This window comes from Leucopleurus acutus (genome assembly GCF_964270905.1).
Source record: "Leucopleurus acutus genome assembly, chromosome: 16".
NCBI lineage: Eukaryota > Metazoa > Chordata > Mammalia > Artiodactyla > Delphinidae > Leucopleurus > Leucopleurus acutus.
The window spans coordinates 61,103,747-61,118,250 of NC_139158.1; the positions used below are offsets into that span (position 1 = coordinate 61,103,747).

At 50.6% G+C, this 14,504-nt stretch overlaps 1 protein-coding gene across 5 annotated transcripts in view; it reads right to left on the reverse strand.

Moving 5' to 3' along the window:
• The window catches only part of BCL2L1 (BCL2 like 1), a 51,346-nt gene extending 37,106 nt beyond the window's left edge, over positions 1-14,240 (reverse strand). Inside the window, exons 1-2 of one of the 5 annotated variants that reach the window (XM_082856541.1) lie at positions 14,166-14,240; positions 12,164-12,650 (exon numbers count right to left, since the gene is read on the reverse strand). In XM_082856541.1, the coding sequence (XP_082712667.1) occupies positions 12,164-12,538 (375 nt within the window). In that variant the 5' untranslated portion in view covers positions 12,539-12,650; positions 14,166-14,240. Of the gene's footprint in view, positions 1-11,974; positions 12,669-12,947; positions 13,281-14,051; positions 14,138-14,165 lie in introns of those variants that run through there. The other 4 variants (XM_082856537.1, XM_082856540.1, XM_082856538.1 and 1 more) reach the window with 4 other exon arrangements.
• Between the last annotated feature and the right edge of the window lie 264 nt (positions 14,241-14,504).

Here is a 14,504-nt window from a genome sequence, read left to right on the forward strand (position 1 = left end):
CTTTTGGACCCAAGAAGACTCAGAGAGGAGAGACTGGCACAGCCCTGAACTGCAAGCTAAGCTAACAATTTCTAAGCATTGTAACTAGGTCATCAGGTTCCTGGAGAAGCCAGCTGTGTCTGGGGATGGGGGATGGGGAGGGAAATTTTGCAGTTTACCAAGATCCCTACTTCCCTTCAGGCCCCGCCCTCCCTGAAATCTGCACCTGCTCCCAAACTGACCCCTCCCCCTAGCTGGGCCCAGCTGTCAACGGCTCCCAATGCCCCACCCCTGCCTTCCATGGGCCGGAACTATGGGGGCCTCTTGGACAGGAGGTACCTTATTGCCACCTTAGCCCTTCGGAAAGGGAGCTGTGGGGCAGGGAAGGAGTGGCCTCGCCTGGGGGGTATTTCTTACTCCATGAGGGCAGCAAGAAAGCTGGGTTCCTTTGGGCCTGCTGGGTTCCTTGGTACCTTCCTGGCATTGATGCCACAGGTGGCAGGAGACAGATGATGTTTCCCCTGCTGAGACCAGAGTTGCCAAAAGGCTTCAATCAAGTCTTTGAATCTGCACCTGGCCTGGAGCCCCAAAATAACCACCATGGCAGCCTACCTGATCCACAGGTCGCAGGTGCATCTGGCTTTTTTCTCCCTGCTGAGCCCTGGCTGGCAAGGGATTCTCTCTGCCAGCGATAACTAGAGACCTGGCTGCATGGCTCTGGTGTTGGGCCTCTCCCCATTGGGCCCACCTCTACCAGCAACTATCTTCATCCCTCTGCCCACGGGCCTCCACCATCAGTCACCATTCCCTTCTCCCTGACCAGCTTTACTGACAGCCCAGACCCTCTTCCGCCAGACTGCCTCTTCACTGTCTCCCAAATGCTTCATCATACACATTCCACCCTCCAGCTCTGTGTGGATCTTTCATACCTATCAAGGCTGCCCTTGCCACATTCGTTTCACCTACTGAAAGCCTTCACGGTCGATGAGAAAACTGAGGACTCGGTGTGAACTGCACAAAGGCACACTGCTGAGAAAGCTATTATTCAAGCCTCTAGTGACCTTTCTCCTTCCTGACACTAGGGTTTGGGCTGGTAATGCAGTTGGTGAGGGAGAAGGTGCATGGGGTGATGCAGGCTGAGGGTGGAGGTCCCTGGACCAAGCCACCAATTGAGTAGCTAGCTAATTGTGGAAGTGGGCTGGCTTGGCAGGGGTCCAGGGCACCTGTGGGATGCAGCCAGGGGGGTCTGTCCTCTTCCATTTCTGGAGTCTACAATACAGATTTGGCACAGTTTGCCTGCAGCCATTCACCAAGGGTTGTGAGTCTATTCCTACTGCTTTAAATGAGTTTGCTTCCTTAAGGACAGAGACATTTTTGTAGCCTAACCTGCATCTAATAATAACAACCCTTCATGTTCATTGAGCAGATCCTGGCTGAGCCCTTGCCCAACTCCAGGTCCTGTGCCAGGTACTCAGGGTAAAGTAAGCCAGTCCAGGCCTGCAAAGAAGCAATGATGCCGTGACTTGAGGGTAGGCTTTGGCATGAGATACAGCTGGGTGCAAGACCCAGCTCTGCCTCTTACAAGGTGTGGTACTGTGGACATGTTATAAAGCCTCTTGAAGCTCTGGATTCTCCATCTCCACACCAAAGCAGTTGTGAGGACCAAACACGATGATTATGTCAGGGGCATCAACATAGCACCTGGCACAGAGCAAGCACTCAACACATAGCACCTGTCATTATTACTAAAAAAACACTTTTGCATTTCACTTTCTCATTTGAGCCTCGCTTACTCTGGTAGGCTGGTACTATTCTCTCAGATTTATGGATGAGAATTTAAAGCTGATTTGTCTAGTGCTACGCCACCAGCAAGAAATTAAGCTAAGTTTCACAGTGAGAGGCCCGCGTACCGCAAAAAAAAAAAAAAAAAGAAATTAAGCTAAGTTTCAAATCTGAGTGCAGAGTTTTATCTATGGGTATGTAGAAAGTGATCAATACATACTACCATGACCCTTGCCTGGAGTGTCTGGGAGCTGAGGGGACGGATGGGTGATGCACACAGTCTGACTCAGATGGCAGAAAGACACCAGCAAGTCCCAAGGTGTAGGGCATGGAAACAGACCACTGAGGGATGGGACCCGGTTCCCCCCATTGCAGTACCCACAGTATCCCCAGCCCTTAGCGCAAATAAAGTATTCACCAGTATTTGCTGATTTAACAAATGAAACAAAACTCTGAAGACAGCTCCAAGCAATGAATCCCGCTTTAGGGAAGGCAGGCAACATTGATAACACTGAGTTAAAAGCTAGAATTCTAAGCCATTTACTGTGGGACTAAGGCCCCTTGCCTTAGTTTCCTCCCTGAAATGGGACTGAACATACCCACCTCACTGTGAAATCATGTATACAAAGAAGTCTGGTGAGTTATAAAGTGTTATCATGCATATAAAAGCAATTATCATCAGGCTACAGACCACTAAGGCAATGAAGTGTTGTGAAGACAAGCACCTCAGGTTTGAAGCCCGGGTCGTCCTGGCACTAGCCTGTGTGGCCCTGAGCATGTCACTTTTCTCTGAGTCTCAGTCTTCTCAACTATAAAATGAAGATGACACCACCTACCTTGTAGGGTTTTTTAAGATGGCTTAGAGATAAAGAACACAGGCTTGGACTAAGACAGACTTGGTTTCAAATCCTGACTCTGCTTCCCACTAACTGGGTCCCCCCAAATCTCATTGTCCTATAATGCTGAGATTGTTGGACAGTAACACAGAGATGAAACTGGTGAAAGCCCTGTCACATAGTGCGCACTGAATAAATGCCAACTATCATTTAGACACTGGTACAGTCAGGGGAGGGGGCAAGGTGTAGTGTTTAAAAGTGGAAGCTTGGAAGCTACCCTCACAGGCTTTGCCACTTACTAAGCATGCTACCCTTCATAAGTTGCTTAACATCTCTGTACCTCAGTTTCCTCATTTGTAAAATAGGGATAATAATGGTAGCAACTTCAGAGTGTTGCTCTGCGAATGGAATAAATTAATACATATAAAGCATTTTGAACAACGCCTGGCATAGAATAAGCACTTGATAAATGTTAGGTGCTATTAATAGTAACGTTAACAATAATATTAATCACCAAGTGGAATAAGAGGGAGGGACTGTGTAATCCTGGGACACGGGTATCCCATGGAAGAATTCTAGGGAAATCCCTGGGCAGCTGTTTGTAGGCAAGTTCTCAGCCTCTGGGAGAAAGACTCTTCTATGGAAAGGACATGAGGCTGGGGGCTCCTGAGCAAAAATCTCAGTCCCGATGACCAGGAGGCCAGTCTCTGGGGAGGCAAGTCAGGCTGCTTGGAAGGACACAGTGTTCCTGGCCCCGCCTGACTCAGGGGAACAAAGGCACGTGTGTGGCCAGGGAGGAGGGAGGGGAATGTTTCCCTTTCAAGAGCGGAACAAAGGATCTGAGGCATAGTTGAGTGCGTTCCAATCCCCTCCCAGGCTAGCTCCCATTCCTCAGATGATTGTCCAACAAGGTTTTCAACCTTCTAGCTTCCTCCTGAAAGGTGACCTCGGGGAGGGAGTGGCAGGCTCCACTTCACTCTTCCCTCTGTCATCGGTCTCCAAGAGGCAGGATTTCTACATGCCAACCTCTAAGACCTCTCTTAGGAGTCCCAGGCCTGTGCGGGGTGTGGGGTGGGGACCCGGGGGGAACCCAGGGTTAATGGATGACACAAGGCACTGCAAGTGACAGGTTTAATGTCCCTCTAGGGGGAGTCCAAGACTAAAACTGCTACTTAGTGTGGAGCCAGGAGAGAACCCAGGAGTTCTGACCAACCCCCAGTGTGGGGTGGGTGTAAAACTCTGACAGAACTCAGTGGAAATGCATTTTCTAAACCTTAAAGGGATGATCACAGGCTGGAGAGAGAAGCTAGGTGAAGGGTGAAGGGGGAGGAAGCGAAGAAAGTAACTGACAAGAGGAAAGGGAGAGACATGGCCAAAAAAAGGAGTTTGTGTGAGGGGGGAGCCTTTAGGGATATTACTTTCCAATTTCTACACTCTAGCCAGCAAGAATCCGACTGCTGGGGTGGGACAGGAAGCAGTCCATGGAAGTCATTGCAATGGCATTTCCTGAAGAGTGAGAGAAAAACCTCTAGTTCCGAGGGGAGCTCTGGAGTCTGCCCAAAAAGCCCTGTAGCTTGGAGCTAGCCTTAAGGCTCCGGCTTGGCCTGAGAGTCTCATCAGGGATGAAACCAAGTAGCAGAAGGTCCCAAAGGCAGTTTCTTTCTGCAAAAACACTATTTACAAAAATCAATATGTAATAAACGGGAAGCCAGATGATGTGACTGAAGGAGCCCTTGGTTGCGGCTGCTGGTTGCTGCTGATGCTGACAGTCACTATTCTGAGAGCCTTTCGACATGAATTAACTCACTGAATCTTCAGTGCAAAGCGCTATTATTATAGCCATTTACAAGTTAAAAGACTTGCCCAAGGTCACAAATGACATAAGTGGTCTAGTCCAGATGTGAAAGCCCAAACCCTGCATCTTCCTCCTGATGTAACCTTGGGCAAGTCACTTCATCTTTCTCAGCCTGATTTCTCTCTGCTCACCTCCCTGGGTGGTTGGTTTATAAGCATCAGAAAGGCAAGGTGGGGGGAATTCCCTGGCAGTCGGTGGTTAGGACTCCCACTTGCAGGGGCACAGGTTCGATCCCTCATCAGGGAACTAAGATCCTGCATGCTGCAGGGCCAAAAAAATACAAAGTATCTGGGAACACTGGAACCACAGTCCCTCAGGGAAATAATGAGCAGAACTCACTCCATTAAAAATAATAATAATAAAAAATTAAAAAAAATTTTTAAAGGCAAGGTGGATATGAAAGTGCTTTCTAAGCTGTAAAGTGCTACATAAATGTGGAGTGGAAATATTGTGGGGTCAGTGATAAACTACCCTACATTAACACTGGGATTAGTTAATTTTTAGCAATTAAAGTGCTGCAGCTGTTGATAGGAAAGAGCCACCCTTAAGCATAACTATTGTGAAATATGCCATAATGATGGAATCCACAAGGCCTAGGGCCAGTGAGAAGCAGGATTCCTAGACTCAGCTTCAACCCTCCGTCTTACAGATGGGGAAACTGGGGCCTAGGGGTAAAATGACTTGGCCAAAGTGAGACAGTGAGTCAAGGCAGATTTGAGACTAGAACTGGGATCCTGACTAAGACCAGTGCTTGACCAACATTCAAAGGAACACTACGGAGCTCCTGGCAGGACAGGAACACTGCTACGGCCTGCCTGCCCTAAGGATATGCCCAAAGGTCACTACGGAGTCCAAACAAGGGAGAATAGACGCTGTAGATTCTGCGAATGGGTCTCCAACACGAGTTCTGTGGCAAAGATGATCAGAATTATGATACCAACCTGTGCCGGGCTCTATGCATCTCAGGCAGATCTCGTTAGGTCTTCGCCATGGCCTTGTGAGGCAGATAATATTTGCCCCAAGGTTCAGAGAGTTCAAGGAGCTTGCCCAAGGTCACAGAGCTAGACACGGGTGATGTGGGACCTCAACCCAGACATGGTGCAGTTATCCACACAGAATTAGTGCTAGAGTGGAGGAGGACCATTCAGCACACCACATTTGAAGAGACTATCCCAGAACATCTAGCTTATTTAGCCCTGATTCTACGATCTCCAAGTGGTTAAAAAATGTGGCTTTCAAGGTGGCCAGACCCATCAATATGCCATGTGCAAGCCTGGTCTTGGTCCCTTTTCACCATTTCCACCTCTACCTCCTGATCCAAGCCACTCTTCTTTCTCACTTGACAGCTTTCACCAGCCTCTTCACTGCGCTCCTGGCTGCCACCCTTGCAGAATTCAGATCATTTCACCCCTGCTCCTAATCTTCTCCTGGCCTCTCTCATTCTACCAAAGCCAAGTCCTCACCATCACCTGTAAAGGGCCATGTGATTGGGCCCCTGGCTACCTCTCCCCCCTCAATCCCAACCACTCTCCCCTCTCACCTCCTACCACTCTCTTACTGTTTCTTCTCCAGCTACACTGGCCTTCTTGCTCATCCTTGAGCATGCCAAGCACACTCCCTCCTGAGTCCATCCCTCTGCTTATAACACTCTTTCCACAGGTACCCACATCGACCACCACCTTACCTTCTTCAGGCCTTGGCTCAAATATTACCTTTTGGTGATGCGTTCTCTATGCACTCTTTTAAAATTGCAGCCTTACCTCCTTTTGCTAGGCATGCCTTATGCCTCAATGTGCTTTATTTTCTTCATAGCACTTAGTATCACCTGATATATGTTATGTATGTATGTAATTACACGTTGTCTGTTTCTCCCCACTAGAATGTAAGTTCCACAATGCAAACTTAATTTTATTTAATGCTGTACTGCTAGTGCCTAGGACAGCCTGACACACAGCAGGAGCTCAATTAATATTATCTGAATCAATGAATAAATGTTTAGGGACTTCCCTGGTGGCGGAGTGGTTGAGAATCCGCCTGCCAATACAGGGGACATGGGTTCGAGCCCTGGTCCAGGAAGATCCCACGTGCCACAGAGCAAGTAAGCCCGTGTGCCACAACTATTGAGCCTGTGCTCTAGAGCCCGCGAGCCACAACTACTGAAGCCCGCACACCTAAAGCCTGTGCCCCGCAACAAGAGGAGCCACCACAATGAGAAGCCCGCACACCCAATGAAGAGTAGCCCCTGCTCTCCACAGCTAGAGAAAGCCCACGCGCAGCAATGAAGACCCAACGCAGCCAAAAAAAAAAAAAAAAAAAAAAAAAGAATGAATGATTAGATAAAGGGCAATTCCTATTACTATTATTCTGGTTTGATAAGTGTCTGTTTCTTCAGAAATTTAGGCGGCTTCTCTTTCATTAGGTACCTGCTACGCCTAAGACCTCTGCTCAGTGCTGATTAAACAAGTATGGACAAGATGTGGACTCCACCCTCAGGAAGTTCCTAAACCTGGTAGAGGTATGGTAGTGTTAGATGTCTTCTTTATACTAATTTAAACTCTACCACTGTGATTTACCTATCCAAGTTCTGCTGGGTACTATACCAATAAAAAAGTCTTAGCCCCTCTTCCTGCATATATTTGAAACCAGTGACCGTGGTCTCCTGGGTCTTCTCTTCCCCACGCTAAACAAAAAGACCCAGTGGGATTGTCTGACTTAGATCTGCCAACTGGGAACGGGGAAGACAGACTGTCGGCTGGAGAGACAGAAGAGAAGCGGATCCAGGAGCAGAGTGGCTCCTTCAAAGAAAAGAGAGGGAGTCCTTAGGGAGGAACTCCATGGAATTAGGTTGAAGGTTGGGGGTGGGGACAGAGCCCTGCTCATTAGGTAGTAGGAGATTATGTTTCTGTAGAAGAGCAGCTCACTGGGAATTACCCCTAAACCTATCCATGCTAAACCCAGACAAAACCATCACTGCTAAAATAAAGCCCTGTAATGGAAGGCTGAGGGCACTGGAAAAACCAGGGAGGACGCTCAAGCCACTGGCCTCAGGACAGATACCTGCTGGGGAAGGGACAAGTAACAACTGCTGCTTCCTGTAGCCCAAACAAATCTGGTGACTACCCACACAAAAGCCAAGAAAACCCTCTAGGTTCTGTTGGGGCCCCCTGAAAAAACACTTGGGTATTTTCTACCAGAAGCTGAAGGGCTCTGTGGGGCTACTGGGGAAATCAGTCTCAGGAAGCCTGGAAAACCCTGTGATGGTGATGGCGTTTTAAGGGCAACTTCAAATGTACATCCAGAAGAACCGGGTGTTTTGAGGGGGAGCCCCTGAGACACTTCTACCTCACTTTGGGACCTGAATGAGAGATTACTAAAAATTTCCACGTTTGGGGTTTCTAATGGGGTTTCCCCAAGAAAACCACAGAATTGCGAACAGCTGCTGAGATCTGCAAAAGTCGCTGAGGTGCTTCAGCGAAGCATACATTAGTGCCAAAGAAGACAGAACAGGCAAGAAGAAACCTACAGAAACTAGAAGACCACAGAGCTATGCAGCCTGGGAAAGGCCAAATTATGGTTTCTCCGCCACCCCCGCCCCAACAACTGTTCATTGCTTTCAACAATGGTGTTTCCATCAAGCTAAGGGGTTTCCCAGGGACAGTGATAACAAAATGGCCTGGCCCACTTGGGTCCCCACCACATAGCTGTCCACATTCCCATTGGAAAGCCCCAGAAACACTCTGTCCCTATCATTCTAGTGAACATCTCAGCGGCTGGCTTTGTTTCTCAAGAAACTCTGGGGGCAAAGTTCAGTTTTCGTAGGCAAGTAGCCCATTCCTTAAAAGAGGCACCTCCATCCTGCAGTTAAGGCCAAGGAGAGCCTTTGTTCTAGATCCTTTACGAGAGTCAAGCTATGGCAGCTGTCTATCTTTATTTCATTTTACAGGTGGGAGAGATGGATGGACAAGAGAGATAAACAGGTTCAGCATCTTGGCAGGTGACTCCAGGTAGGCGGTGGTGTGGTTATATGTGTGGAATTCCAGTCCTTGGAGCATCACCCACAATTAAGTAGACATATCTGGAGCAGGCCATATTCTCCCTTTATGCACACAATTCTTACCTACTGGTAGGGCTTGAGAAAGTTTTAACAATGAAAAATTAACAAGAAGCCCACTCTCAGGACTTCCCTGGTGGCGCCGTGGTTGAAGGTCCGCCTGCCGATGCAGGGGACACGGGTTCGTGCCCCGGTCTGGGAGGATCCTGCATGTCGCGGAGCGGCTGGGCCCGTGAGCCATGGTCGCTGGGCCTGCGCGTCCGCAGCCTGTGCTCCGCAATGGGAGAGGCCACAACAGTGAGAGGCCCGCGTACCGCAAAAAAAAAAAAAAGAAGCCCACTCTCACCGGGCAAAACCCTGATACCCACTTGAGTTTTACCAGTGCCAGAATGTGCGGAGGCTACACACATGCCTTTGGCAGCCCGCTACTGCCAACAAAGGTGCTGTTCTTCCTGCAACTCCTGAACAAGGCCAGCATCAGACTCGAGTGAGCACCTCCACAGGCATGTTTTGCTTGGCCCAACAGCACCTTTGGCTCACATTATTACTCCTAGGACAACCTGAAATGCAGGGAAAGAGTTTAGGCTTTGGAGTCAGGCCCACCTAGGTGTAAATTCTCACTCAGTCACTTAACTGGCTGAGGAATACCTGGGGCCAGTCACTTAGCTACCAGGAGCTTCATATGTAAACTGGGAATAAACCCACCTACCTTAGAAGGTTATTGTGTGGAGTATATGAAATAGCATGTCATTTCCATGAAAGAAAGTACCATGTTTTGCTTATGGCCAGCACCTAGCACATGCCTTCCTCATAGTAGATGCTCAGTGAATTTTGGTTGCATAAGTAAAATACCTAACATAATGCCTCATGCATAAAATGTACTCTCTAAAGGCTCATTTCCTTTTCCTTTCCTGTAGGGATGCTAAATTTAGAGCATATCCCAGGGTGGAATGGCCCGTAACTCTTACACTCATGGATCCCCCAGCCACAGCCTCCAGGAAGGTTATGAGATGCCATTGCAGTAGCCAGTCCGTAAGTCAAACAGGATGGTCCCTGAGAGGGAAGTGGGCGGGTACCCTCTACCCAAAGGATCCCATGTCACATGTTCTTTACCTCCTGGCCTCAGGGAGAATGCGTGCCCAGAAATGGTTCTGACATAACTGGCTCTTCTGCACACATCCCCTCTGTTCACCAAGAGGAAGTAACATACGGTATGCTGTCCAACGGGCTCTGATAATTCTTGAGCAAAGAGACAGAAGATGGAATTTCAATCCAGTGGTGATCTAACAAACTTGCCCAGTGCTGCTGTGTCTAAAACCTCTTTCTTGAGCAAAGAGAGAGAAGATGGAATTTCAATCCAGTGGTGATCTAACGAACTTGCCCAGTGCTGCTGTGTCTAAAACCTCTTTCTTGAGCAAAGAGACAGAAGATGGAATTTCAGTCCAGTGGTGATCTAACGAACTTGCCCAGTGCTGCTGTGTCTAAAACCTCTTTCTACGTGCAATACCAGGTGACTAGCAATTCTCTGGTCCAGGCAGCCCTCTCAGAGGCTGTCTGGCAGGCCAGGAACCTTTCCCATATTGCCTTTGGTTAATAGCTGGCAACAACCCACCTGTATTAGAACCACCGGCCAAAGACAACGGTCAGGCAAAGTGGGCAAATGGCCCAAGTCTCTACTTGGAGATGCCTCAGAAGGTGTGTCAGAAATGCTGGAATCCTGTCCCTCCTGTAATAAGTTAAACAAATATTTGCCCCCAAAGAGAATCAAAGCAGGGGGGAATAAGAGAGGTCAACCCACAAACCAATAGGAACTATTTAATCATTTATCTCTCCAGGGAGTTCATTTACAGAAAAGCTTTCAAGTCTGTCAGCCTTAGCTAAAGAAAGCCCTCCACCTTTACCTTCCGCAACCCCACCCCAGTCTTCTGACCTCTACTGACTTGACCCCTTTGCCTTTTACAAGAACTGGCAGTGGGAAGAGTTGATGAAGTTGCAAAGAAATGGGAAATAAGACAGGGGGTGGGGTTCCAGGAGGTCCCTTGCTCTGTGGTAAACTGAAGTGCCTACCACACCCTAGGCCCAGCCTCTGGATAATTGCATTCTTAACATTCCTGAGTCCACGATGCATGGCCCTTTCCACCTCAGCTCCTTCAATCAATGACTTATTTTCCACAGGCTGCTTGATTTTCTGGGTTTTCTGAGGGGACAAAATACCTCTCATAAGCCCTGCCCCTCCCCAAGGCAGGAAGATAAGCAAGGAGATAGAACTGAGTTCACTGCAGAAAAGCAAAAACTGCCTACAATGACCGCCAGTAAAGAATCTCTCTTACCACTAGCTCACCCTGACTTGGTGATGGGCAAGGGAATTCCCCTCCCTGGCAAAGGAACGAGGCACAACTGCTGGGCCCAGAAAGTATACCTGGGACCGACGACGACTACTACAGCAAACTTGCTGGTGTCCATCACTGTGCTCACATTAGCTCCAAGGACTGCAAGGCAAGGAGGGCTTGCCACATTTTTTTAGTGGAAGAAGCTGAGGCTCAAGGTAAACTGTCCTGTCCAAGGTCACACGGCTAGTTACGTGACAGGGCTGGAACTCACACCTGTGTGTCAGTTTGTTTCTGAAGTCTGTCACTGAATCTCAATGTTCCAAGGAGCCCCACAGACCAGGTTCTTGCTTTGCCAGCAAACAGTGCTCAGTGAAGAGGCCCCAGGGCCCCGGCCGGAAAGCAACAGGCGTAACAGCTGGAGCTCCCCAACCGACCCCAGGCAGTGAGGTGCAAAGTCCCTGGGCTTAATGAGTGACACAGCAAGAGCTCCGCAAACTGGCCAACCACACAGAAAGTTGCACACTTTAGAGCCAATGAACATAGGGGCGCAGCACAAACACAACTGGCCCACTGGCACAGCTAACACCCTAAAATCAGACAATCCTCAGCCATCCAAGCCAGGGGGATGCAAAGTCTGGTCATGCAAACTCTGAAATAAAGGGAACCTGATTTGGGGGAGGGAAGCCCGGGCCAGGATTGACATCCCAGGGGAGTAAGATTGAAGGGGCTTGTGGGTCACTGATACTCACTATCTTCTGCAGGCATTACACTCATCACCCCTTAGCATGGTGAGCCATTATGTCAGGGTGAGGGGAACACTGGACTAACTTCCCACTCTCAAAGGTTTGGGGCCAAATGAACACACAGGCTATGTTTTCCTCTGCAGAGAAACTGGAACACAAGTATGAAAGAGTAGGGTCATGAGGATGACCAGAATGAAGATGTCTGGTCCTTGCAGAACTAGGTCACCTGTATTTCAGAACAGTTAACCTCTTGTGGTGCAATGAGGCCAGTCAGGTCTCCTTAACAAACAACGTCTCCAATAATCACCCAGAATAAGAGAAAGACACATAGGGGAAAGGCTGTTGGGAATCTGACCAGAGGCCAAGGAAAAGGGACACACAAGGGGCGTGGTCCTTACCCAGCCGCCGTTCTCCTGGATCCAAGGCTCTAGGTGGTCATTCAGGTAAGTGGCCATCCAAGCTGCAATCCGACTCACCAATACCTGCATCTCCTTGTCTACGCTTTCCACGCACAGTGCCCCACCGAAGGAGAAAAAGGCCACAATGCGACCCCAGTTCACCCCATCCCGGAAGAGTTCATTCACTACCTGCTCAAAGCTCTGATATGCCGTCCCTGGGGTGATGTGGAGCTGGGATGTCAGGTCGCTGAATGCCCGCCGGTACCTCAGTTCAAACTCATCGCCTGCCTCCCTCAGCGCTTGCTTCACCGCTGCCATGGGGATCACCTCCCGGGCATCCAAGCTGCTGCTGTGGCCAGTGGCTCCATTCACCGCAGGGCTGTCTGCCAGGTGCCAGGATGGGTTGCCATTGATGGCACTGGGGGTTTCCATGTCTGATTCAGTCCCTTCTGGGGCCTCAGTTCTGTTCTCGTCCACATCGCCAAACTGACTCCAGCTGTATCCTTTCTGGGAAAGCTTGTAGGAGAGAAAGTCAACCACCAGCTCCCGATTGCTCTGAGACATTTTTATAATAGGGATGGGCTCCACCAGTCCATTGTCCAAAACACCTGCTCACTCACTGAGTCTGGTCTCTGCTTAGTGGTTCTCTTCTGAGATCCAAAGCCAAGATAAGGTTCTGAAGGGAGAGAAAGAGCTTCAGGAAAAAAAAATTAATATGCATGCCATTTACCCTACAACATCCCATTCCCTCTCCAGGTACCAGCCCTGGGTTCTTTGCGGCTCTTATGAAGGTCTGGGTCTAGCTTCCAAGGGACTTGAATGAAGTCAAATTGAAAGCACCAGTGGGCTCTGAATCATCACACCGGCTTTTTTTTTTTTTTACCTCAACCATCCCATTTTCCCCAAAATGTCTTCCTCAGAAAGTCACCCCAATGGGCAGTCTGCCCCCCAACCCCACCCCCGCACCACCTACATTCAAATGTCTCGGGCAACGGCAGGCAGGTGCAGCCCCCGGAAAATCTTTTGTATCATAGGTCGGGCTAGGAGGTGGCAGCCGGGATGCCGGTAACTCAACCGGCCTCGCGGCGGCTGGCAAAAAAAGCAGCTCCGGCTGGAGGGATCATGCGACCCGGCGGACTGAGAGCTCAGAAGGCGACACAGGAATTACGAAGCTCAAGAACCGGCCCCCTCGCTTGCTTCCTCCTCCATCGCCCAGATCGAGGGCGGCCGCTCAGCAGCCGCGGCCTCCTGCCACCCGGGAGCCCAGCCCCCTCGCTCTTGCACGCCCCTTGGCTCTCCGCCTCCTACTGGGAGCCAGGAGAACTCTCTCGGAGATGGCTGGTGTGAGGTTTAGTTTTTGTTTTTTTCTATTTAAGTACCAGCCCAAGGTGAGGTTTCCGAAGAAACCCTGAAGGGACTTCTCAATGGGGCTCAAGGTTTCGATGAGGGGCGGAGAGAGGGAAAAACTGCCTCGGATCTGCGCTCTGACTTTGGAAAGGCCATCCCCGGGCCTTTCTGGGAGGCTGAAAGCCGGGGACCCCCCAGAAACGCCGCTGGTTTTCTCTGAATTCCCCAAAGGCCCTGGACTTGGCGGTGGCGGTGCGGGATTGCCGGGTCCTCCATTCCCCGCACGGACACAATGGCCGCCGGCGCCCTACACAAAGACCGGGCGAGGGTGAGGCGCCGGGCCTCTTCTCGTGTCAGAGAGAGGGGTCGAGGCCAGCTCGAGACCCCCCACAGCTGAGACCACGATTTCCTGGGGACAGGCGGCTTCCTGGCGCCCCCGGGAGGGCTTGGGGGCCGGGGGCTGCACCTCTCCGGAGACCGGGGTCGGTGGGCTGCGGCCTCGCAGCTTCCTCCGCGCTTTAGGCCGGGTACCCGCCCGGCCACCGCCCCGTTGCTAGGCAACTACTCTCCCTCAGGGGCGCCCCCTAGACCTTTCTGGGAGGAGGGGTCTCGCCCCCGGCGGCCCGCCCCGGCGTAGCCAATCAGCGAGCCCAGGTAGCACGCAAGCAGGACGGCGAGGGCTCCCATTGGGCGCAGCGCCTGCCACGCACAGGGGAGGCGGCGCTCTCACCTGCGAGCCCCGCGAACCGTGGGGGGCCACATACCCCCTTCATGGGCCAGGTCGTTTTCGGACGCGAGCGCTCTTCGCGGCCAAGTTCCGCGCCGTGGACCTGGGCCGGCCTACCTGGCTGAAGGCTCGCGCTGTCTCTTCCGAACGAGTCGGCCTCAGTTTCCCCTGAAGAGACCGGGAGAACTTGCAAGCTCAGTCACTTCCGGTGCCGCGGCAGCGCGCGCGAGCCCGAGACGCAAGGGGAGTGCGCGCCTTGAGGACTGGCGTCAAGAACTGGGCGAGAGCGCCCCCTTGCGGTAGAGCTGGGGAACCCGGAGACGCAAGAAAAAAAAATCAACGTTTACGTTCACATTTCCATTCATTCATTCATTTAGCCAGTTTCATTAGCCCGTCAATTTATATATCGAAAAAGCATCGCGTTGTGGCTAAGAACCTTGTGTCTGGGATTCCAGC